The sequence below is a fragment of the Synchiropus splendidus genome, chromosome 5 (assembly GCF_027744825.2).
Source record: "Synchiropus splendidus isolate RoL2022-P1 chromosome 5, RoL_Sspl_1.0, whole genome shotgun sequence".
Taxonomy (NCBI): Eukaryota; Metazoa; Chordata; class Actinopteri; order Syngnathiformes; family Callionymidae; genus Synchiropus; species Synchiropus splendidus.
In genome coordinates this window covers 33,628,345-33,653,265 of record NC_071338.1, presented here as the reverse complement: position 1 = coordinate 33,653,265, position 24,921 = coordinate 33,628,345, and the positions used below count along the sequence as shown (strand labels likewise).

The 24,921-nt window shown below is 53.7% G+C and overlaps 1 protein-coding gene across 1 annotated transcript in view; it reads right to left on the bottom strand.

The window, feature by feature from the left end:
* Window positions 1–1,092: 1,092 nt before the first annotated feature.
* itfg1 (integrin alpha FG-GAP repeat containing 1) overlaps window positions 1,093–24,921 on the bottom strand; it is a 94,579-nt gene continuing 70,750 nt past the window's right edge. Inside the window, exons 13-18 of the mRNA XM_053864480.1 lie at window positions 21,728–21,771; window positions 20,536–20,614; window positions 8,990–9,114; window positions 5,914–5,996; window positions 4,679–4,796; window positions 1,093–1,828 (exon numbers count right to left, since the gene is read on the bottom strand). Coding sequence (XP_053720455.1) covers window positions 1,769–1,828; window positions 4,679–4,796; window positions 5,914–5,996; window positions 8,990–9,114; window positions 20,536–20,614; window positions 21,728–21,771 — 509 coding nt within the window. The 3' untranslated portion in view covers window positions 1,093–1,768. The remainder of the gene's footprint in view (window positions 1,829–4,678; window positions 4,797–5,913; window positions 5,997–8,989; window positions 9,115–20,535; window positions 20,615–21,727; window positions 21,772–24,921) is intronic.

Here is a 24,921-nt window from a genome sequence, read left to right as displayed (position 1 = left end):
ACAGCTCGCAGGGACGCGCGCGCTTCCGGCCTGGCCTTTCACAATAAAGCTCCTGCGAGCCCGCGCCTCGCCCCGTCACCCTGGAGAGCTGAGGAACCAGTCATGAGACGAACCCGCCAGAGTCAAAGAGCCGGAAGACGACGCCCTTCGCTGACCTCTCCTCTCACCTGGGGTCACCAGCAGGGCGGGGCTCTGAGCTGACCCTCAGAGAGAAGCTCGGTCATCGGGGAGAGACTCAGAGGAGAGGCTCTGCTCCTGCAGGAGGGACAGTTGAGATGTTCGCATGGAGGCCCCGGGGCCGCCACCTTTTCTCTGACTCGCTCAAAACAGGATCGTTGCAAGGCCCCGTTGTTAGGTCGAAACTGCTCGGGATGAAAAATGATTTATCGTGAGAGAATAGTAAACAATGGCAGCGGCTTCACACTGGCACAAATGAGTTTTTCATTTAGTTCTCGAAACAAGTGAAATCCGAGCTTCCTCTATCGGCTGCTGCCCCCGCGATCCATCTCCAGAGGAGCTGATCTTTGTCCTACTTGACTCGACATGGTTCTACCACTGACTCGTGTGCCGAGAGTCAAGTCCGGAAACTTCCTCTACACAGATTTGATCACATTCTTCAAAAAAAAAAAAACAACAACAATAAATACGACAATTAAAAAGTAAACGTTGTATTCTACAAGAAACATCGGGGGGGCGGGAACCCGCGAGTCTGAGGTGGCTCTGAAGCAGATCAAGCACACGCATGAATGAGGCAACAATAATCCAAGTGTTCATAGTCAGTCACCATTGACGACGTTTCGAGGCTCTTTTACTTTGTAGCGTCTTCTACTTCACTTCCGGTTTGGCGCCGCAACTCCTGGCGCTTGATCCAGAGTGCGCTCCCCGTGACTTAAAGCAACAGCAGATGAATCCTCACCTGAAATGAGGACGGCGGAGGATGAAGCGGCGCGGGGGTTCAGCCCACATGACTCGAGTCTTCCTCCGGGAGCATCAGCACCAAAACATCATGACCACCTGCGTGAGGCTCGGTGATCCACTTATGGCGCCCGGAACTCGAGGCAGTGGTCAGTGGCCCCGGATTAAAGGGTGGATGGAAGAAAGCCAAACCACGGTGTCAACAGTTTTATTCTCACACGACGCCAACATCTGTTCCACAAATAAACAAATCAAATCCACAAATAAATTACACAAACGACTCAGTAGTTTAAAAAAGTGCAAAAGAAGGAGGACCGAACACCTGATCAGCAGATGGGCGGGGTTAGTTTGGCACTCCCATGATGCAACACGGCCACAAGCATTTGTTTCACGCCGACGGTTGAACGGTTTGGTTTCACAGCAGGGGGCGCCACAGAGCCATGGCGCTGTTGACTCACGCGACGCTAGCCTCACGTGACCGGGAGCCCAGGAAGGATACGGAGGTCGCAGGACCGGGTCGGGGCTGATTCTGAGGCGGGGCTGGGGGACTCTGGGCTTTTTAAAATCGGTGCATTTTCTCAGACTGGTACGTAAACGTGGTACATCACGACCGGCCCTGGATGATGGCGAACTTCTTGGGAACGAACGTCAGAACAAGCAAGAACAGCGGCGGTGACTTCAAACGTCCTCCCTTCCTGCCGCCACGACCAGGAGCGATGTTCAGGTCCGGGACTGGAATGACGGGAGAGGTGGAATGAAAAGGTGCGATAAACAGAAGCGAACGAGGATCCGTGAAACGAGTCCGAGTGAGGTGATGGGAGGGCGGGGCCAGCGAAGGGAGTGGCTGGCGGCTTCACATGGCGTCGAAGTGGAAGCGGTGGGCTTCCTGCCGTTTCTCGCGGTCGTCCGCTTTCTGCAACACAGAAGAAAAACACCTCAGAGAACAGACTGGGACACCACTTCAACCTTGTGGCCGAACCGCTCGGGTCCGTCTGGTTCTGGCTCTGAAAGCGAGTCAGGCCCGGCCCGTTCAGAAGGGAAGCAGGGCCCAGGACGAGCCCCTGGTGGGAACAGACGTCCGGTTGATGGAGCTTGAATTAGTTGTCCAGAGAGTCCAGGGAGAGACATGAGCGGGCACCCGAGCTGCCACAGGCGCCGCCGCAGGATTCCGGAGCGTGGGGATCTCTCCAGACAAGCTCCAACTCCCTGAACTCTCAGCAGCGTCACTGGATTCCTTCACGGCCGTGAGGTCATCAGGTGACCACAGGTCTTTACACGGTGGAGGAGACCAGCAACATGGCCTCCAGACTGGATTCATCTTGTTGAGGATGGAAAGCTTCAGGTGTATTGAGTCATGTCATGATGGAAACGTAACCATCCAGACACATATCTTCAGAGTCAGACTCCAATACGGTGACACTTGATTGTTCTACGATGCGTAACATCGATATGATTCCATCAGTGTTTGCTCCACTTGGACCTGCTGCTGCATCTGTGACGTGCCTCACCTCTGACCAACCTCTAACCTTCCTCTACGACTCTGGCGGAGCTTGAACCCGGAGTGGAACTGGACTGACGCCGTGACACAGACACACGTCGCACTGTGCTGCATTCGCTGATTTCCCCCCTTAAAATGACAATATGTTGGTGAAACAGTATCGCATCACCACTCCTGTGTCACGACACCAGTCAAATACCGTGACGTTTTCTCGTGTTTTTTCCACCTCGACAGGAGACCTGAAACGATCCACCCAAACTATGGCCAACAACAGTCAACAAGTCCTGAAGAAAGGAGTCCAAAACATCGACCGTCCACACAGTGAGAGGAGCAGCGGCGGTGACCTGGTAACCTCTCCACGCAGCATGGCACCTGAAGGCCTCACAGGTTCTGTTGGCTCCTCACGCTTTGGTGGCACCGGCGCTGGGAGCCAGGGCTGGAGCGGATTGGACGTCCCGGCGGAGACCCCGGGCCCAGCGTTGATCGGCCAGCGAGGTTTTCATCTCCTCCACTCTGGAGCCAGGCTCCACGTGGCGACTGTCATGGTGAGTGGTGGATCAAAGGAGCATCCATCATGTCCATCTGTGGGAGCTTCTCACGTAGTGCTGAAGCTAGCTCGCGCTACAATGTGGGCTAATGAGCTCAGGAGCTGCTAATGAGGCCCAGCGGATCGAACCGGTCTCCTCGGCGTAACTGTTGACGCTGCAGCGCTGTTTACTCGGCCGCTCCCCCTGACCTCCCCCCGACCTTCTGATGAGCAGATCAAACACGTGGAAATGTCAATCTGCCGGCAGCGGCGCCTGAGCCGCTGAGATGGAAGGCATCGATCAGGAGTCCATCTGTGGTCCATTTCACCTGAGTGCGTCAACAGTACCAGCCCTGATCTGTTGCCCGGTCCATGTTGGAAGTCCGGTCCAAAGGTCTCTCGCCTTCGCCTGCCCTCAGTCACGGCACTATCCTCCCACCACTGCAGAAGGGGCTTGTTGTGCCGCCACTCTGCTGCAGCCCATCCACCACACCCTGGTTGTCATGTGACCTGGTTTGTCCTCCGGGTCCCCTTCCTCTCCTGGTCCTAGAGACACCTCCCATTGTCTCGGTCCACGACCCACAGGGGGCTCCACCTTCCAGCGGGACTGGCCTGAGCTGGTCCCGCTTCCTCTACTCGGTGGTCTGCAGTTTGGCCCTAGTTCCAGGTCTGAGGTCTCCTTCGGAGCCTCACCTGAGCTAAAGAGTGCTGGTGATCTGTTTCAGCCTCCAGTGGCTCATGCACTCGTGCTACAAGGTCAAGTCCAGAAGGTTGCTTTGGTAGCACAGCTACTTGGACCAGGAGCCGCAGATCACCTCAGCAGGAAGACCAGGGACTGTTTCTGCTCAGCGAGTCAGCACCAGGTCCCTGCATCCGAGCCACCGGGCAGAGCCTGAGCTGGTCTGTATTTGGGGTACGTTGGCTCAGAGGGGACCTGGCGCCCACAGTGTCCACCTGCACTCGCGTCCTGGATCCAGACTCTTTAATCTCATTATTCCTGGGCCAAGCAGATGAGGCTCGCGCCTCTTCTCTGAAAGAGAGGGCAGTTGGAGCCGCAGCACGCCATCCGTCACGCCGACACACACACGCACACACGGACACGCACACGGACACGCACACGCACACGCACACGGACACGCACACGCACACGCACACGCACACGCACACGCACACGCACACGCACACGCACACACACACGCACACACACACACACACACACACACACACACACACACACACACACACACACACACACACAGCAGATGGTGGAGGAGAGTCCGGGCCAAACTCGCAGACGTGCTTTTCTGTTTCTGTGGTCTCAGCGTCACAGCTTCACAAGAGTCGGCCTGAGATTTGTCCCGGTTTCCACAAACTTCAGTCGCAACACTCGCAGGTGTGAGTCGCTCAGCTGACTTCTGATTGGTTGGCGTTGGGAAGAGAGCGAGGGAATGGTTTCCCTCCCACGACTGAGGAAGAACAACAAGCCAAGGTTCACGGCCCGAACACGCCGCGGAGCTCAGAGGACCGAAGCTGAGCATCAGGCCTGACGTCCTTCAGGTTGTGGCCCCGGTAGCCAGGGACAAGAGTGAAAAACAGCAGGAGTCTGGAGGCCAGACAGTGAGAGCCATCTGCTGCTGGTGCTGACCAATCTGCTCTCCTCCTCCTCCTCCACCCAAACACGAGGCAGTAAATCACACAGAGCAGTGTGCGTGTGTGTGTGTGTGCGTGCGTGAGCTGACCTTCTCCTTCCAGTGCAGCACACCGATGATGACCAGGATGAAGAGGCAGACTCCGATCAGAGCGATGGCCGTCAGCAGGACGCTGTTACTGGGGGTCAGGTACAACTTGGCGCTCCAGCTGGAGGGAAGCGCGACACAACAATTACTGAGCGTCTCTTTCTTCAGCCGCACTGACCTGAAGAACTTGACAAAACACTGTCCTTGTGAGGACCGTATGACTTTGTGAGGACCCCACAAGGACAAGCCTTTCACCCAGATGTTTTTTAGAAACTACCAAACAAAGCAAACTCCACAAAACAAGAGGTCAGACCCAGTGTGGACATTGACCAAGTCTCTCTCCGCTCTTTGGGCTGAGCCAAAGCATCGCCACACTTGACTGTGTGATGCTGTTTCAGTCGGGTGTGTCAGTATTGCACACACAGCTCAGCTGCTGCATTTGTGACGCGGGTTAAATAGTGTTTCCTTTTGACCCTGGGATTTTGTGATTCATTCCTCTGTAGCACGGCGACATCGTCTCGTTTCATGCACATAACACTGTAGAGTACTGCAGCATCTGATTCTCCCTGAAATGATGGTTGCTATTACGATACATTGCAGAACTTACAGTATGGCAATATATGGCCATGTATGGGGAAACGAATAGGCGAGGTGTCTTTCAGGTTCTCTCTGTTGAAAACAAGGAGAACTCTAAGCACCGTGATCACGACCGCCTCCCTGTGTTTTCAGCCCAGCCACCCGGGAGCCTCTCCTGACTGTTCCCAGGGTGAGAACCGGATCATCTGGGGAAGTTACGACGCTCCATCCTGGAGGAAGCGACTTCCTGAGGGCTGCTGGTGGAGGCTGCTGACGCAGTCCTCTGAGATGAGGCTCCACCAAGAGGAGTCAAGTCCGAATCATGGCCGCACCAGAGAGAGAGGAGAGCTGGGAGCCCGGCGCCAGCGAGCGAGCGAGGTGTCAGAGCGGCGGGTAAACACGCGCCATGCTGTCGGAGGTGTCAGCGCGTCGCTCTGAGTCCGACCATCTGGACCTCCTGCTGGGCCTTCCTTGCACGTGAGGGAGAACCACCAGGGGAGGCGGCTCACACTGGAGCCCTCACTCACACGAGGACAGAAGAGCACCGACTCTGGTGGAGTGGAGTCGTGGAAGCAGTCGTAGTAAACGGTGTCCATGGCAACAGCCGCTAAAAGCTTGGAAAGCAGGCAAAAGGGAGGGAGGGTGTGTGTGTGTGTGTGTACCTGCGGGGGTAATCGTGCGGGTAGGGGATGACGATGAGCTGAGAGTTGGGAATGATGGCGGTCCACTCCTGCTTCATCACGTTCTGGAAGAGACGGGAGACGAGCGCAGGTGAGGCGCACGGCAGCAGCAGCTACATTCACATCCCATGTTTGCCACTGATCGCCAGCCAACTGGGCTTTAAAAATTCTTGTCTATTGATCTACTGGAAGTGAAATCAGTTTGACTTCTGCTGTGACGTAGACGGTCCACGGCAGCTTCATCCCGAGCCACTTGTCAGGAGATGAAACCAGAACAATGTCAAAGATCAATAGTCAAAACCTGGAAGTGGGCCGCGTCCATTTACACCTCCAAAACGGCCAGCGACACCACTGACTGATCTTAACCATCGGGCCCATGGAGACCCAGGACGGGGCCGTGAGCGCCCCCTAGAGGACTGCCAGGAGTTGTTTGTTTCATGAGACGCTCAGTTTGAATACATGAGCCACGTGTGGTGGCAGTAGTGAGTCAGTCAACTGACTTGACAGCTGTGATAGTGACCAACTGTGGAGAGGAAACAATGATAAAGAAAGTGATGGCGCCCCCTACAGTAGACTCTGTTCATGAAAGCACCTATTGAAGCAGTTTTGAAAATTGGAGATATTTTCAATTACATGTTATCTTCTTTAGTTTATATTAGGAAAAAAAAAACATCGTTATTTGACAATATTGAGACATTGTTTAAGTTTTTGTTTATTTTACGCAAAATTTTGGATTTTGAGATACAGTTTTCCAATTTCCTCAACAGTTGGGATCAAGTGTACTTTTCTTCAGTGAATGTGATGAACATGACGTGCACCTGCTTCTGCTGCCGGTTGGACTTTTCCATGACAAATAAATCTCTTTGCGATGATCAAATGGTTTCATGTCATTTCATAAGGTTTTGGTTTGTTCACATGTCAGTCCACTAAATATGGTTATTGATCACAAATGAAACCAAGAGTGATGAGTCAGTTCTACTCCTTGAATGGGCCCCGGGGCCATTAGTTCTGGGACAGGTGGGCCCCCAGATCAGAAAGGTTCAGGACCCCTGATCGAGAGAGACGAGAGTCTCTCAGTGATAAAGAGTGAACAGTGTTTTCTCACACGTGTGTTGTTACAGAGCGGCAGGCTTCGAACGTGGTATTTGATCATGGATTCTTTAAAGAGTCTCACATCATGAATATTGGAAGACTGGTGTAAGTGGTGAAAGGCATCATGGGTAAAACAAGATACTGTGACATTAAGGAATTATAGATTTTGAATTGAAAAACAATGAAAAGAAGGGGAAATTGAAGTCCTCAAAAAACCCCAATCTTTCACAGTGGGGACCTCATGAGGGCCGCAATGATTCAGGTAGAGGGCTGCGAGTGGCCCCCGGGCCCTACTTTGCCCAACGCTGGATTACACAGTTCTGTGTGATGTTTTTCTAGGATGAACTTTCACTGGAGTCCAGTTGGCTGCCTGACTGCTGAGGTCCGAGCCGTCCAGAGAGCCACTGCACGCACCAGCGCAGGCAGACGCTCGGCGTGAGCGTCGGTGTCGACTCCATGTTTGGGATTTGTGAGTACAGAGGCAGTGGGAGGGGACGCAGGAGGGGGGGGGGGAGGGGGTGTCTTATGAATGATTCAAGGCTGTAATCATGTTTGCTACAGGGAGGAAGTCATTTCTGCAGCCCTACTTTTGACACAATCCGGAATTAAATTTTAACTCTCCCCTCTTCATAAATTGAAAGGGAACACATCTCGCAGCTGTTTTGAATAGCAGCGCCACAAAGGCCCGGCTTCTTACATAAGCACTACGCTGGCGCCGGCAGCCACGGACGCCGAGCTCTTGGAAAGCGCTGGCGCGGACGTGCGCGAGCGACGGGGGAGAGGAGCTGGAGAGGCGTCCCGGCTGCCTGCGAGCGGATCAGATCTGGCTGTTTGGAAGAGAAAAGAGCTCCAGAGTCTTCAGAGAGGAAGACAGACTCTGTGGTTCAAAGACGGGAAACTGGCACAGCGCGGCCGGGCGCGGGAGGCAGGGATGCTGGGTGACAGGAGGAGAAGTGATGAGTGAAGGAAAACACTGGGAGCGGCAAGAGAGTCCAGAGGGGGGAGGAGAGGGGGGTCGGACAGGAGACGACGAACCGGCGTAAACCTGCAGAAGGAGAAGGGCGCAGCGGCGGGGAAGCAGGGCCTCGCTTCTGACAGACTTTCTGAAGTTTCCTTCCTCATGGTCGAACAAGCTAGCGGGCCCGCCCCCCCCCGTCCATGTGAACTGATGCACCGAGGCTCCCGGCGGTCATTGATTCCCTTTGAGGAAACAGAGGCGGTGGGCGGCGATTGTTTAACGCAGGACTGAGGAGTTGGTCAGAGATGAGCAGCCAACGTTCTAAGATGTGGACTGAAGATCTGTAAGTCTACTTGGCCACTGAGAGGGAGCAGACAGGACTCGGTGAGGCAGGAACACCCAGAGCCTCCAACCCAGTCAAGGTTCTCCAGCCTCCACCGGCCTAGGTCCTCGGACCGGGTTTTTATGGAGCTCACGTGCTGGACCAGGAGCTCTCCAGACCAGGAGCCCCGGGACCAAGGGCCTGGTTACAGGAGGAGAACAGGAGCCCTTGGACCAGGAGACCCCGGGACCAGGAGCCCCGGGACAAAGGGCCTGGTTACAGGAGCCCCAGGGACAGGAGCCTTGGACCAGGAGGCCCTGGACCAGGAGCTGCAGAGCCAAGCAACACCTGAAGGTGCTGACAGTCAATGTCAAACTTCTCAGGGAGAAAAGGAGGAATGATGAGACACCATCAGAGCAGAAAGCCAAGCTTGACCAAACAATTCATGTGAAGACCAGCGAGATAAAAGGATTCAATGGTGAAATGAAAAGCAACATCGATTTTTTTTAAAGAGACAGAAATGAACTGAAATGAGACCAAGGGCCAAAACTAGACATCAAAAAGTCAAACCAAAACAGTGGAAATTTGGCTTGGTGTCACAACGATGAAGGACAGCGAGGCAGATGGTTCCTTCATGAGGACCTGACGCCACACACACAGGGATGAAAGAGGCAGGACGGACTCACCGGCTCGCCGTGCTTCCAGGGGATGCCGACGAAGAGGTGGTCCAGGAAGTTGGCGCTGCGTCCCAGTCCCAGGACGGTGTAGGGCAGCTGGAGGGAGAAGTGGGCCGACTGACTCAACTGCCCGGCTGCAGGAAGAGAGGGAGGAGAGTGAGTGGGTGAGGAGCGAGGCAGAAGCCCGGGCCACGTCTCATCACCGGCCGGTAGTGAGTCAGGAGAAGATGACTGCAGTGGATCTGGAACCCAGTGGGGTCGGTCGGCAGAGCCCAGACCCGACCGCCCTACGCTGATGAAACCTGACCAGTGGGCTGAGGGGGCCGAGACCTTGTAGGGAGCCATAAAAGACACAAATCAGAGGGAGTCCGACCTGGCCTCCCTCCTCCCCTCCTCTCTCTCTCTCTCTGTCGTTTGGCCTCCTTTGCTCGACTTCCTCTCTGCCGCCGTATCTCGCCCACGCCGCCCAACTCTGCCAAGCACGGCTGACATAAATCAAGCTCTCCGTGGTAAACAAAGAGAGGAGGGGGGGTGGTGGAGGAGGGAAGCAGGCCCGGAGGGGGCCAGCCATCAGAACTAATGTGGATGGACTGAGGCTGCTCTCCTCGGGAAGAAGCAATCGATGACTAACCTCAGTCCAGTTCTAAGAAGCTGCCGCCTCTCAGCCGGGTCAGCCGGGTCCACTCCAAGACCCAGCGACGGAACGTACGTCACCACACCCACAAATATATATATATATATATATATATATATATAGAACCACTCTGAGCCTCTCCTGGATGACTGAGCTTCTCTCAGACAGAGTCCAGACAGTTCTGAGGGTCACTCCAAAGCTGGTGACCTCAGGTGAGTGGAGAAGCCCAGCGGTCAGTGGAGAGCTCTGCCTTCTGGCTCAGCTCTGTCTGCACCACGACAGAGTGTCTCATGAGCCCGGGATCCATCGGATCATCTCCATCCTCCGCTCACTCAGAAACAAGAGCCATGGATACATGGCTTCTGCTACCAGGACAAAAGATTCTACTCATCTCCAACAGAGAAGAGGAGCGGATCCTGATGCGACTGTTTTGAAACAGCACTGTGTTTACTGATTCTTGTCACTCCAGCGAAGCAAACTCAACCAAAGAAGAGAGAATGACAATGAAGAATGCCTGGAAGCTGCCATCTGCAAGGCATCATGAGAGCAGCTTAATGCATAATGCAAAGGTTTGATAGAACATGTCAGGAATGTTCATCATCATGTGTGGCAACTGACGAAATCACCGAAAACAACGCTGTTAAAAAAACCCAAACTGAACCATTTGAGTCAGACACCAAAACAGCTAGTACTTGGTTGACATAGTAGTAGTTCTAGGTAAGTAGCAGTAGTAGAGCACAGTGAAACTTCAACTGTCCCGTGGACCGGCGGAAACCTCAGCGAGAGTCGTGAAGGACAGAGGTCACAGCTGTGACTGTGTGAAGGTCAGTGAGTCCGTGGTGATTCATGACTCACAGGTAGCTCACATCTGAGTCGAGTCACAGACTTGCCTCACGCCTCTCTGTCAGTCCGACAAGGATGGATTTGGGGGTGAAGAACAGACCTCGGTCTGGAGCGCCTCCCTCAGCTGGCTTGATGTTGTTCTGGTGAAAACTCAACTCACCTGGACCCAACACCTTCCTGGCCCAGGGAACAGGCGCTTGGCTCGGAGGAGGCTCCTCAGAGGGGGAGGAGGGAGTCTGATGGCGGATCAGGCGGGCGGGGAGCCCAGCTTCATGTCTGCAGAGCGCTCCAAGCCATTGCAGCAGAGGGAGGGAAGGATACGGCGGCGTGTGCTGGAGTCCTCGCGCAGGAGGAGACCTTGGCAGGGAAGTCACCCCGGCACACGCCAGACTGACAGCTCACAGTCGCGAGGCAGCGGCAGGGTGGGATGGTGTGTGTGCCTGGACTGCAATCATAAGCCTAAAAGCTTTGCAATGGTCGCCAGGCGGGCGAGACGCGTCCACGATCGCTGGATTGAAAGACACGGCAAAGAAAGACGGACGCCGGAGCGCCAGTCGAGGGTCATCAGTGGAATCAAACAGGCTTGTTGTGCTCTCCGCCGCCGGCGACTGGAACGTGGCTCCCGGGCGGAGGGAACCCTGGCTGCCCCAGATAAACACTCCAACAGGACTAAAAGCTTGAGAGGCTTCCTCGGCTGACTCCTGAACCTCGGACGTGTAACCGGCTGTGCCACGCTTCAGCGGGCAGCAGGAGCTGAAACTGCTTCTGCTGCGGCAGAACAATGGCCGCTCAGTCTCGCCTGTAAACAAGTGTCAGGGCTACGGACTGAAGAGTCCGGCTCTTCTACCGCAACCGTCCAGTCGTGGGCGGCGAGGTCACTGAAGGCTGCGCGTCTCATCGTTGGAGAAGACACTCGGGAGGCTCGGTTAGCGTCTCTCCACCCTGTGCTGAACAGCTCATCGCTGAGAGCCACTGCTAGCTCCAAGCTTTCTTCCGACCCCGTCAATCCTCTGAACACTCAACACACACGCTTGAACACAACTACAGCTCTTTCTCACCACGATGCTACGGACCAGAACCTGACCGTTCAAGACAATAACCCTTCAGGCAGACCGGAGCGGATCAGGAACACGTGTGTTTTGGTGACATCACCAGATTCATTGAAGACAAGCCAGGCAGACGCCAGGAAGGACAGGTGATGTTAGCATTTGCTGGAGTGACAGCTAAGGACAGGACGCGAGTCGTGAGTTCAGCAAGAACCAAGAGACTTGAGCCAAGACATGAGCGTGAGCTGATCTAGTTTCTTTGGTGAGAACCAGCTCGGGGAGCCCCCTCGTGGTGCTCGAGCAACAGCCCCTGTCGCTGCATGAGAAAAGCGGCCCTCCTGAAGGCCCTCTCTCCCCTCCAGCCCGACTGGGCTCTGGCATCTGACGGGGCGTGTGTGTGAGCTCTTGAGCCAAGTGATGCCCGAGCTGAACCCTGCTGCTCGCCAGCCTGCACTCAGGCCCCGCCCACTTCCTCCGACCCACGTCACCAGGCTGGGACCAACACAGTTGGCCTCGAGTGGCCTCCTTATTTAGATCAGACTAGATGTCCTCCACAGGTCCCACAGTGGGGCCTTAGCATGACATGTGGAATGGTCTCATGGTAGAATTCATTTGATATGAAGAGACAACACAGAAGTGAATCTGCAACCTCAAGTTCCTCCGTCAAGCTGTGAAGCTGCATGTCATCATGACAAAGTGGATCATCATCTTGTGTTTCATGAGGGGGTTGACACGAGTAGAAGTACTAGGCAAACATTAGCAGTAGCACTAGGGTGACGTCAGTAGTAGCACTAGGTAAACAGTAGTAGCACTAGGTAAACAGTAGTAGTACGAGGTGAACATTAGTAGTGGTACTAGGTAAACAGTAGTAGTACGAGGTGAACATTAGTAGTGGTACTAGGTAAACAGTAGTAGTACGAGGTGAACATTAGCAGTGGTACTAGGTAAACAGTAGTAGTACTAGGTGAACAGTAGTAGTAGCACTAGGTAAACAGTAGTAGTAGCACTAGGTAAACATTAGTAGTACTAGGTGAACAGTAGTAGTACTAGGTGAACAGTAGTAGTAGCACTAGGTAAACATTAGTAGTAGTACTAGGTGAACAGTAGTAGTGGTACTAGGTAAACAGTAGTAGTACGAGGTGAACATCAGTAGTAGTACTAGGTTGACGTCAGTAGCAGTTCTAGGTAAACAGTAGTAGTACGAGGTGAACATCAGTAGCAGTTCTAGGTAAACAGTAGTAGTACCAGGCAGACGATAGCAGTAGTAGAGCACAGAAGCTGAAACTTGAAATGTTGTGTTCCATGGAGTGGAGGAAACCTCAGTCACAGCTGTGTCTGTGTGGCGGTCAGGGACGTCAGAGTTTGCACATCCAATGCAGCGAACCAACAGTAACAATAACCACAGGGTGTCCGTGTCTCTGGCCTGAGCACCCGCACCCCCAAAACGTCGCGCACACGCGGACAGAACGACGAATGCAGAGGCAGGCACAGACGGGAGCTGGCAGTGGGTGTCGCGCTCCGCGGCAGGAACCACGAGCAGCCCTCAAACGGCTTGTTGGCCCCTGCCCCCGTCACGGCCGCCGCCCTCCCACAGCCTGGCGTGGTGGCGCTGCAGAGCTCAGCAGACCATGAAAGACAGAGATGTTGCTGATGAGCTGGAAGTCATGAATATGAATCCTGGCCGTGTTCCGGCGCCAGAGCAGAGTGACTGCAGAAGCCAACTCCAAACGCGACTAAATGCTGAAACACCACTGAAGTTTGGGGCCGAGTGCCTCCGCAGTGAAGTCTGCGCGGGCTCATTAGCATCAGCCGTATTGATGTGAAAAGTGGCTTCTGCAGCGTTTAAACACTGAGAGGACCGACGTGCACGAACGTGTGAGTGGATGGAGCTTTGCAGAGATGAGTCAGAGCTTATCTGCAGAGGAGATTCTGACGACTCTGAATCCCATCTTCAAGACGAAGAGAACCAATCTGCTGGTTTGCCGTCGGATCCGAGCCTCCTGGAGGTCTTTGTTGAGGAGAGAAGGGAGAGATGGGCATCATGGATGTGTGAGGAGGAACTCTGTCCCTGACAGAGCCCTGAGTCACGCGACTGAGCACACAAAGACCCTCAACATGGACGTGAGGCACAGGTGATGATCAAGTCCAGGCCCAAATGTCCCCCGAGTCTCGGCATGTTCTGGGTCCACTGTGGTTCCTCAGTCCAACTGGGCCTGAATCCTGACTGTTGGTTACAGCAGCAGGACTTCATCTGAGGGGGCACGAGTTCCCCAAGAGGCCAAGCAGCCACTGAACTGTGTCCCGGACTTCCCTCTCCCCAGAAACCCTTTGTCAGACATGGTCTCTCCCCCATGGTTTTCAGGGTCAACATCGCTGAGGGACCTTCCCAGGACAATTTACCAGCGAGAAATCCAGGAGAAAGACATGTTTCTCTCTGGGTCTCTCCTGGATGACAGAGGTTCTATCTCTATCTTCCAGTCATTACCTGTGAAAAACACGGTCCTGGTCCATGGGGACCGGACCATTTGAAGCAAGGCTTGGACCTACAGTTTGCAGGTCTCAGCGACAGCAGCGACCGGGCGGTTGCAGAGTTTCCCATCATCTAAAGGCTGAGGGTTCTCCTCCTGGACAGCAGCAGAAACATGCTTTCAGGAGCGGACAAAGCGAGGACATGGATGCCTGCGAGGGCGCGGCAACATGTTAATGTGAGCTGCTCTGACACATGAAAAACTCCGGCCCAGTCTGGTGGGTTCACCGCTGCGTGACACGGTGTGACACGGCGTGACGGCAGGAGCCAGCGCTCCGCGCAGGAGGACGGAGCACGGGACGACCATGAGTCTGGAGAGAGACAGAGAGCGTCTTCGGGGGCTGTGTAAGAAACACACACACACACTTCACTCCAGGACATCAACACTGAAAAAAAAAAACAAATATTCCTCGTGCCCGTTGCCATAGAAACCACTTCCTCCCCTGATGGCGATAAAAGGAGCAAATTGCAATGATAGGAGGCGGAGCCATGAGGGACACGAGTGACACACAAGCACACAGCGCAGCCTGCCTTGAGACATGACTGCTCTTGCCGATACAACGGTTTCAAGATCAGGACATTGATTTGGGAGGGACAGGTGTGTGAGTGTGTGTGTGTGTGTGTGTGTGTGTGTGTGTGTGTGTGTGTGTGTGTGTGTGTGTGTGTGTGTGTGTGTGTGTGTGTGCGTGTGTGTTGAAGGACCCTGTGGGCTTCATAGCCCATTTTCCTTATCACAATCCAGTCGTCTCTCCAACACGACATCGCCGTATGATGTTGAACCTTGTGTCCTCTCCTCGTCTGCCTGGCGCATGTGCGTGTGTGCGTGCGTGTGCGTGACTCTCTTCAATCTAAAAACAACTCCATCAACCAGCCTCGCATCACAGGTGTCCACGTGTCTAACTCGGGACAAACGTGTCACGCTTACTTTCCAACGCTGCCATCCACCGACATGAGACACTAGGGATGAGGGCGATATGGACCCAAAAAGTGATTGCGAAAAATGTTATAATTTCAGCGATAACGATAATGATCAGGATCAATCCATGTTCCTTCTCCTCCATGTGTTGGACACTAGTGTCTCTCTGTCTGATGATGGAACTCAGGAGTGGAGTTTGTCTCCAACACCATGGTTTGTTGACGTCTCAATAGAACAGTGAACACTGCAGTGCAGAGATGAGAAACTCAATGTTCCAGGTCTCTGGTAGAAGCCGCTGGTGTCTGACAGGCTGCTCTGCCAGCTTTATTTAGGGGTTAAACTGAGCCGTCTGTCTGTCTGTCTGCTGTGTCTCATGTCTCTGAACAGTTGACTTGAACTATGGAGCAGTCTGGACACAGTTCCTAGATGCTGCTGAAGAAACATTAGAAACCATCAGGTGAAGAAATGATCATGGAGTCAGATTCTATTCTCCAGATCATGATCCAAACTGTCAGTCCTTTGTCTTGTGTGATGAAACAATTCTCTCTCCTAAAATGCTTGTTCTCCATGGTCTTATTGAAGATGTCACTCAGGCTTTGAGGCTATAGAATTTGTTGACGGTCCCTAACTGATGGCGGCGCCTAGCATTAGCGCTGCCTGTGAGAGTGTGTCCTCCATCAGTGAAGCCTCATGGGGACGCGGAAGAGGACGCTGCCGCCAATATCCAAGTGTTGTCACCTTGGCAGCAGGAGAGCTGCATGTGTTGATGTGAACCAAGGCAGAGGAGCGCGTCAGAGAACCAGTGAGGACCACTCCATCTCATCAAAGAAACAGGGATCCAGAGAGTCAGAGTCCACCAGTGTCATGATCAAAGGTTCAAACTACCATGGTGAAGCAAAGTCGATACATTATCGTCCATCCCTACCAAACTCTGTCAGGCATCACAGGACAGTTGGGGGGGCTGGCGGGTCGAGGAGGAGCCACCAGCCAAGACACCACCACAGCATGTTTCTACACCGAGCCCGGTTCAGGCCTGGCGGGTTCCTGCCGGACGGAGACGAACTAACTGGACTGGAAAACAAGACTAAACGTAGCCGTCACTTCTCTCCAGAGATGTGCTTATTAAAGATTCAGAGAACAATTAGGGCAAGGTTGGTTCGTTTAATAACGCAGCTCTGTCTCTGTCCTCCCCTGTGAGAGTGGACCACCCGGCGACAGCACTCGGCGAGGAGGAGGCACCACTTCATTTCAAAACGCCACTCTTACCTCACTGGACTGGTGTGTGTGCTTGAGGCGACGTGTTTTCATGTCAGCATATCTCATCATGATAATTGTTTCCCATTCAGAATCCATTCGAGGGAAATAAGGAGAGCCTGTTTCGATCTTTCATTTGGAGACGGTAAACGCCCCTCTTCGCCACTCCATTTGGGATTCTGCTCTGGTGTCTCCAAAGACAAAGTCAACTCTGAAACTCAATATATGCCGGGCCAGATTAACTGCCAGATATCAGCGCTGAACCGATATTTACTTCATCAAAGGTTTAACGCTGGATAACCTCGTCCTGAGGGGAGGAGTGGAGGAGCAGAGATAAACCTTTATTGATCCCCACGCGGGAAATTAAAGGATGACACAACAGGAAAGCACTTCACCCAGAGTTTCGCTTAAAGGCTCAACCTGGAGACGCTGGGAGTGCGTGTGGTCCGAGAGGAGCACCACACACAGTCATGCTAGGTAGCGCGGACAGCAAATACGCTACCTTCATGTGACGGAGAGCATCACCCTCGACATGAGGGAGAGCAGCATAGCAGCGCTCTCATTCATGGTTTAAGCTCTCGTCTGAGAAGCAGAAGTTCAGTGCTGAAGTCAGCCAGAACGGTGTGGCCAGACCCTTCCGCTCAGCATTAGCGCCAGCAGCTGCTGCTCCGCCACAGCGTCGGACTTCAGCGAGGAGGGAGCGGAACCCTTGAGCATCAGCTCATCACGATTCGCCAGTCCCAACGTCTCAAACATCCAAGTTTCAGGTACAAACACACGGGAGCTAGTGGAATTTTAGAACAACTATCAGATTTGTCAAGTGAAAAATGTACTTTTACAAATGTTGCAACGTTGCATTAGAACCAAGCAGAGAAAAATGCTCCTGGAACCGCTACCACATTTCAGGCATACCAATAAATAGAGGCGTGTGTCAGCGAGCTTCCATGAGGCAAGTCAGATTTGACACGTTTAGGAAGTCAAAATGACCTAACTTCAGTAGTGACTTCATCAGTGCAAGCTCACTTCTGGGGCCGACACACTCAAATGGTCGGGTTGAGCAAGTCCATGAGCCTAGTGGGAGCTGAGGAAGCCACGCTGCAGAGCGACACGTGCTGATGGAAGGGATGAGGGCCGGCAACATGGCAGAGGTTCAAGAGTGGGCCGCGGCTCAACGCAAACGCAGACAGATGGTTGAGTGAGGGTGCAGCTTCACAGGTTGTGGGCTTGAATCCAGCGCGAGGCTACTCTGAAGGGGCAAGAGCCAGAGAGCTCAGATGGACGCTTCGCTCCGTCCGCACAGTGTGGCTACGCCTCGGCTCTGGGCTGATTTCAAGCGCATGTTTTTTAAAGGTTGTGTTTGCATGGAGAATGAGCGGCGCCCGTGTGAGCAGCAGCTAATCCCCTCAACTCATTAGCCTAATTGGGCAGTGTGCAGAAGCTCCACATCGATCAGAGCCGCTTCCCTCTCTCCTCCCCACGAGCGCTCATCTTTCCCTCCTCCATCCTCAGGAAGTCCTCAGAAAGCAGGCTGGTTGCAGTGAGTGGACTCCCTCCTGTCTTCTTCTCCACATTCTCCAGACACCTCCTCCTCTTTTCTTCATCCCAATGAGCTCTTGATCTTCAGCTTGCAAGTGTCCACTTCTCTGATGGCGTCCAAGTGGATGGGTATCGAGCGGAGTGTTGGCGACGCTGTGGAACCGCCATGATTTTGGACCTCCTCGGTCCACCGACGTCAAACACAACTTGACGTCTCCTCGCCAGCAGTTTGACTGTTGATAGTTGAGCTGGAAACAAGAGGCCACAGTGCCCGCCCTTGTCAGGGAGGTGACATGATTCAAAAATCCAGGCTCAGGCTATGTCGCTTCTCAATCATGCTAATTTGCCAATGACTCAAGTCGGGTTCTGGATCATCACGCAACAACTGCAGTTGCTCGCCACTGAATGAGGCCAAACAGTCGTACTCTGACGCAGCCAAAGCTCCTGCCACAGTCTGGCCACGCCCAGCCTGAAAACGTGGTGAGTGACATCACAGCCATGAGTCGCAGCTTCAGCTGAAGAGGGCGGCCACTGACCTGTCCTGAAAAAGTCAGGCAGGAGGAGGGATGCGGGGTGGTTGAGGGCAGAGCACAGAGGGCGGCGTGGCGACCCAGTGAGGGGGACCCGTCTTCTGACCCTTACACCTGCTGATGCCGCGGCTCTGTCCACGGCCCAGTTAGGACCAGTTCTAATCAGAGAGTCTGGTGCGGACCCTGCGTCACACCTGAGTCTGAGTACTCTTGCCCCGGCAGCATCATTAGCGAGTCGCTGCAAGGGTCTCAGCAGGCGCGGCCATTAGTGAGGGCGGGTGCTGGTGCTGGGGCTCTGCTCATCCATCCACGCTGCTTCGCACGGAGACAAGGTTGGACGCACGTGTGGCTTGTTACCGTAATATTTACGAGGAACGGAGACGGGCTGAAACACATGCAGTAACCAAGGATGAGGTCGGCGGTGGGGGGCGCACTCTGGGCTTGTTGAGAAGATGAGAGTGAAAGTGATCAACGTGCGTTGGTATTGAACGATTGAGGTCACGGATTACTGTGTTTATTTGTGGGTGCGTGACGGAGAGCGACAGCCGAGACTGACGCATGTCCTCACAACACGCGGACTATATTTAAACACGCCTGACCCCGAGCTGTCACAGCTTCTCAGCCGACTCCTCGCCGTCCGGGCGCCTCGTGATAAACATGTTTGATCCCCAACTTCTGCGCTGATGAGCTTCTCTGCAGGAACCAGCAGCTCTCTTGGCTGGCGTCCGACGCGGAGATGAAGCGATGAGAGCAGACCGCCTCCGAGTCTGTTTCAGAGCTGGCGCTGTCGAGCGATGTAAACACGGGTGAACATAGCACTGAAGGCAGATGAGAAAGGTCCCTCTGGGTTTGCAAAGCTCTCGCCGGAGTTTCCCACAACAGAAACTGAAAGAAAATTGCAACTAAACTCCCTCCAGGTCCAAGAACTCAGCGACGGAGTTGGACCCAGAAAAAAAGAAACCTCTCTGAGCAACATCTCACCGCCTGCTCCTGTTGGACTGAGGACTTGCATCAGGCAAAACACTGAAACAAACAGCACCCAATGAAAACCGTCTGAGTCAGTCGACCTGTGAGTCAGTCCGATGGTGGCAACCATGACGCTGGTGTGGAGCACCTCTAGAACAACTCAGCAGGAAGTTGCTCTGACTCAAATTGTACCAATGGAATGGAGCCAGAAAGGAAGTGAGTCCAACTGAGGGTTCAGAAGTGTCAACACCTGGTGACAGCTGACTGTAACTCAGTAACGTGACTCAGTGTGGATCTAAGGAAGAGTCTCCCCAAGTCGAACGAGTTTCTATCGCTTCAGGAACAACAAACAATGATATGTGATGATACAATATTGGAGCAGGGGATGTGACAGGATCACTACAAGCGACACCGATCCAGGAGTGAAACAGAGGAGATGCTGACGTCCCAATGCTGTGTGTAAGTGAGTGTCATGCAGGGATTGAAAGTGGAAGATCTCAGGGACATCTATTTAGCCCCGCCCCCAACAAGACTTTGTGAACCGGACTTAACAGATGGGAGGAAGTTTTTGTTGCCAGAAATGACCCGTCGAGAGTTCTCAAATCAAAAATCCAAAATTAGGTCAGTGTGCAGCGGGCGGGGCCAAAGTCAGTGAAGCGTGGCGGCAACATGGCGGATCAGGGAGGCTGAATCGCAGAGCTTTATCTACTGTACAACTCTATTAACGCAAGAAAAGACTGGGAAGCTACTGTCTCTGGGTCCCTCAGAACCTCCAGAGGATCTACTAACGTCACCGCAGTTCATATTTTACAGCTTCAGTGTTTGATACTCCAGATGTCTGCGGGATCCTGTCTCTAGAAGCTCAATGATTCCAAACTCTGCCAACATGGCCGACGGTTTCACTGGCTCAGAGGAGGGGCTCTTTCCAGACTGCAGCAGGGTGTTGCAAGGTGAAACTCAAGTGCCAGACACAAGGAGCACAGACGCCGAGAGGACGAACCTCAGCAGAACTGAAGCGTCTCTGTGGGAGAGTGAAGACAGGAAGCAAACGGTTTCGCACCAGATGACGACTTTCAGTGGTTCTGAAAGGACCGAACCAGGCACAAACCCGGGACCTGGAGGAACCCAGTGAGAGAAACTGCCCGCTGCCTTCAACATTTGAGTCTTTTTCTCTCTTGGAGAGGCAAGAAGCAGAAAATCAATGGGCAGCCATTATCTCTCCTTGAAGGCGCCGGACGACCACGAGGAGGAGGACCATGAAGTGGGCAGGCTGACATGGATCAGAGAGGATCGGGGCACCCACCTGAGGACTTCTTCAGGTAGCCGTTGGCGTCCACTGTGGTGTACATGACGTAGGGACCGGGCTGATTCACGCCGAAGGGCTGCAACACACATGAACACACACTGTCATCGACACACACTGATGTTTCCAGCAGATGAAGACGACAAGACTCCAGTTCCAGTGGAGAAGACAACTTTCCTCCCGTTGCTGTCTGAGTTTTCCACATCACTCGTGTGGATTTTGGCCCTTCTGCTCCGTCAGCTCTCATCGTGGTGCATTCAGGTGCCCTTCAAATATTCATTTCCGTTTGCGTGTTCATGCCTGTGCAGCTTTTTAACTCATTCGGTGCAGATGCGACGCCTGCCGTGAGAGGATTCCTCCCGTGACGCGTGCAAACCTCGACTCTGACGAAACTTGTCTGTCCGTCCTCGCCGCTGCCTGACTGTAAGCGATGATAAATGCAGTAGACAAGTGGCGATCGCGGCTGTTTCTACTGCTCCTCTCCGCCATCCATCACCTCCCCCCCCCGCTCACCTGACTGTCACCGCAGCCCTGGCTCGGAGAGGTAACGTGATCAGCTGATGAGAGACGAAGGACGGCCGAGCGGATCTCTTCATTAGCTGTCAGACTTTCATAATGAGGATGGCTCTGATGTGCAAACAAACAGCTGTCGCCTTCACTCTCGCTCCTGAGGAGCTCTAACTAACGGGCTGCAGAGGTCAACTCGCTGCGTCAGCAGCAGCACTGTCACGGAGGAGTCGGGCTTCGGCAGGCGGACGAGGACTGGTGCTCCGTGACAGACATTCAGACTCCTGTCACCAGAGGCCGGGCGCGCATGTGAGGGTGGCGCAGCCCACGGCTGAGGGCAGTGAGACAGGAGGGGCTCAAGGAGAGAGCGAGGGTAGACTTGCTCCTCTAGTTGCTATGGTGACAGAGCAGGTGAGGCAGGAGTCTCCATAGAGCATGATGCTGGGGAAGATGACAAGGGTCAGGGGTTGATCAACAGAGTGATGGAAGAAGGCGAAGAAGAGAGTGCAGGCAGTGGTCTCTGCCACACAGACTCAGGAGTCAGACATGAAAATTTGTCATCGAGAAGAGAGACATGACGAGTCGGCTTGAGGAGAGGTTGGAGATGAAGGAGAGGAGGACAAGCAGTGAGGAAGGTGGATGAAGACAGGAGACAGAACCGAGGAAGGCAGAACGTTCAGCTCACCGTGGCGTTCTCTGGACAGTCGCTGGAGCAGAGGCCGCTGAGCACTGGAAGAGACAGACATGTTGGTCACCATGTGTTGGTGCTCACCAGTGTCACCGCCGTGGCCCGAGGGCAAACGTTTATCAAACATCAAACCGCTCTCGCTCGCTCGCTCGCAGTCCGTCTCCAGCGCTGGAAAAATTAATCTGGTGGCTAATAAGTTGAGCGCGGGTGTAGAGAAATCATTTAAGTCATTTGTGAGTCAGTGGAGGGACAGAACAGCAGCAGAATTGCAAATGAGTCATTAGAGGCGCGACCTGGTCTGCATGGCAATGAGGTCCTGAGCGCAGCCTGATGGAGTCGCACCCACAGCCAGACTTGGTTAATAAGGCTGGCAGCGCTGCTGCGCTCTGCCACCAAACACCGAAACTGTAGCAGGACCAACACTTTCAAGCTAAACCACCAGTGAGCATCCTGCAACACTAAGAAATATAAATAACATCTACGTCTTATGGTGGGGTTATGCCACAGAATAATGATGCAAGGGAAAACAACTCAATAGGACAACAAACATTAGTGCACACTGAAAATAAAAACGGAATGGAATTTGCATCAAAACAAATGTGAAGAAATGGAAAAAAATGTATGAATAAAGTGATGAAATGGTCATGTAATGTGAAGCAGAGTGAAAATATTGATGAGAATTCATGTAGAGGGGCCAATAATTCATAAAAAAATAAAGAAAGAAAGATGGTGACAAAGGACAGAATCCACACAGAAACTGGTAACTATGATTTGTGTTTCAGGTCTACAACACAATATCACATTACACAGTACTATTTAGTGTTTCCGTGAAGGTTTTCACGGTCTGAAACACAGCGTGACGTCGCGCTCGCTGGGCACACATTTCCAGACACCGACGTGGCAACAGTACGCACCAGAACGCGCCGCACCACCCTGCGGCTCACAGAGGCCGTCTAGGTGGCGCCACTTTGATGTCGGCAGACTTGTTAGGACGCTGCCTGGAGGAGGAGGGTTCCAACCCCGCGCTCAGCAAAGACACTTCTTGACCACGGACGCCGAGGCCTTCGATTCACCAGGTTGGAGTTCAACACTTGACGGCTGATGTTGCTCTGCTGTCGCGCACCAGCGCCCACCTTTTAACCAAGTCCTGACTAAATGGAGGCAATAGGTTCACGGCAGTTTGAGCAGCTGAGAGCAGCGTCCATCAGAGGGCGCCCCCCGCCCGGCAGTCGTCCATTGGCGACCGTGTGGACGGACCTGCTGTGGTGCGAACCACAGACTCGACCACCTTCGAAGCCGCAGACAATCAAAGACCTGCTTATTGTGAAAACATCAAAGTCATTAGCACTTGAGCACACTATCGGCGAGCGGACATCAGGTCAACACATCACAGGCTCGCGAGCAAAGAGGCCGGTGAAGGACGCGGCAGATCGATCGGCCATCGGGGATGAGTGAGAGCAGCGGTGGGGGCCTCAGAGGGAGGAGGAGCCTCGACCTGGGATTATGAGGGGGGTCAGACTTGGTCACGCTCCAGTGACCATGCTGATCTCCTCTCAGATGACTCCTTTAATACGAAGAACAAACATGCTGGTGACCTTGTCCACCATGGGAACTGGTCACTCCAAGGTCAGGCCTTGCCACGCCCGGCGTCTCTGGTCTGACTGACTGACCATCTTTGCACTGACCATGCATCAGTCAATTCTGACCTTTATCACCAGGCTCCTTGTTTCTTCTTCTGTCTCTCTGGGCTCCTCCCTTCAGTGGTGGCCACAGCGGATCATCTTCCTCCATCTCCCCCTGTCCTCTGCTTCCTCTTCTCTCAAACCTCATGTCCTCCTTCACCACCTCCATCCATCTCCTCTGTGGCCTTCCTCTCCACCTTCTGCCTGGCAGTTCCAACATCTCAACATCTTCACCTACCAATGTACTGGCTCTCTCCTGATTGGTTGCAATAAAACCTGCACCTTTGACCTAACAGCAACCGCAAGGTTTTAAATAAAGTCACCAACATGCCAGTTTGCCGGGTGCAGTCGTCTTCATCCACTGTCCAGAGGGGGCGCTGTCACCCCGAGTGTGTGACACTGGACAGGCAGCTGCCTAGCCTTCTCTCTGTCGACTGGTCCTGAATAGACGTATCAAGGCCACCCAGTCCGAGACCGAGTAAAAACTCTTTCGAGGCACAGACCCTAAAAACAGCACTGACGCTTGCCGTTTCCTCTGGGACAGGCCTACATTGCCAAGACGACTGTCCATCTGTTCACCCCTGACGTGGCCACTCTCGCCCATCCTTCACACCCAGAGGTGTGTTGTTGGGTGTTGCACCCTCTGAACCCAGTTCTACAGTACTGAACTACTGCCAAAGGAGGAGTAAGACTGCAGCCCCATGTGGAGGACATTGCTCCCCTGCCACCGTCCTGCAACACATGGGACGAACAATGAGCAACCTGGGTTGGTGTTGGTCTGGCCTGAGGAGGGAGACGCGCAGGGTGCAGACAGTGGGACGGTCGCTGGAGGAAGGAGCGGCACGGAGGTGGCGACAGAGAGCCTCCCCGCCGCTGCTCACCTCCGCTCCCAGGGCCAACAGGTGAGCCGTGCTCCTCCGTCACAGCAGCCGACTCAGGCACTGCTCTCCCTCCAACCTGATGTCAGGAGCTTGTGTCTGCTGCTAATTAGGTGCAGCAAATGAACACATTTAACGAGTGGGCGTCGACTTGTTAGCAATTTGATGATTCCACTGCCGACCAGAAAAGACAGAAGGAGAAGTGAAAAGCACAAGCACGAAAGTCCTTCACATCTCAGTGGGCAAAGCATCGCTGCAGGAGCTGGCGTGAGCGAGTGTTTGTGTGGCGGCGCGGGCTCGTGTGTGCGTGCGTGCGTGCGTGTGGGTGTGGGCTGACATCACACTTGTGCGAGAGGAGAAGCTTTAAACGAGCGCTTCTTCTGCTTCTGTGCTTCACACTTCAATCCCAGGTTGACATGTAACAAGCACATAACCGCTCCTCCATGGACAAAACACGAGCCCAGAATAGCTTCACACGTCCTGTGGGAAGAGATTCTCTCTCCTGTAGACTCAATCCCCGCTCGCTCAGCTGCGCACAGAAACACGACGGCCTTTGTTCTGCATCCAGGTTGGTGAAACATGAGGAGGGATGGCAGCTGTTTCACAGGGACCACCTGATCAAGTGCGGGAT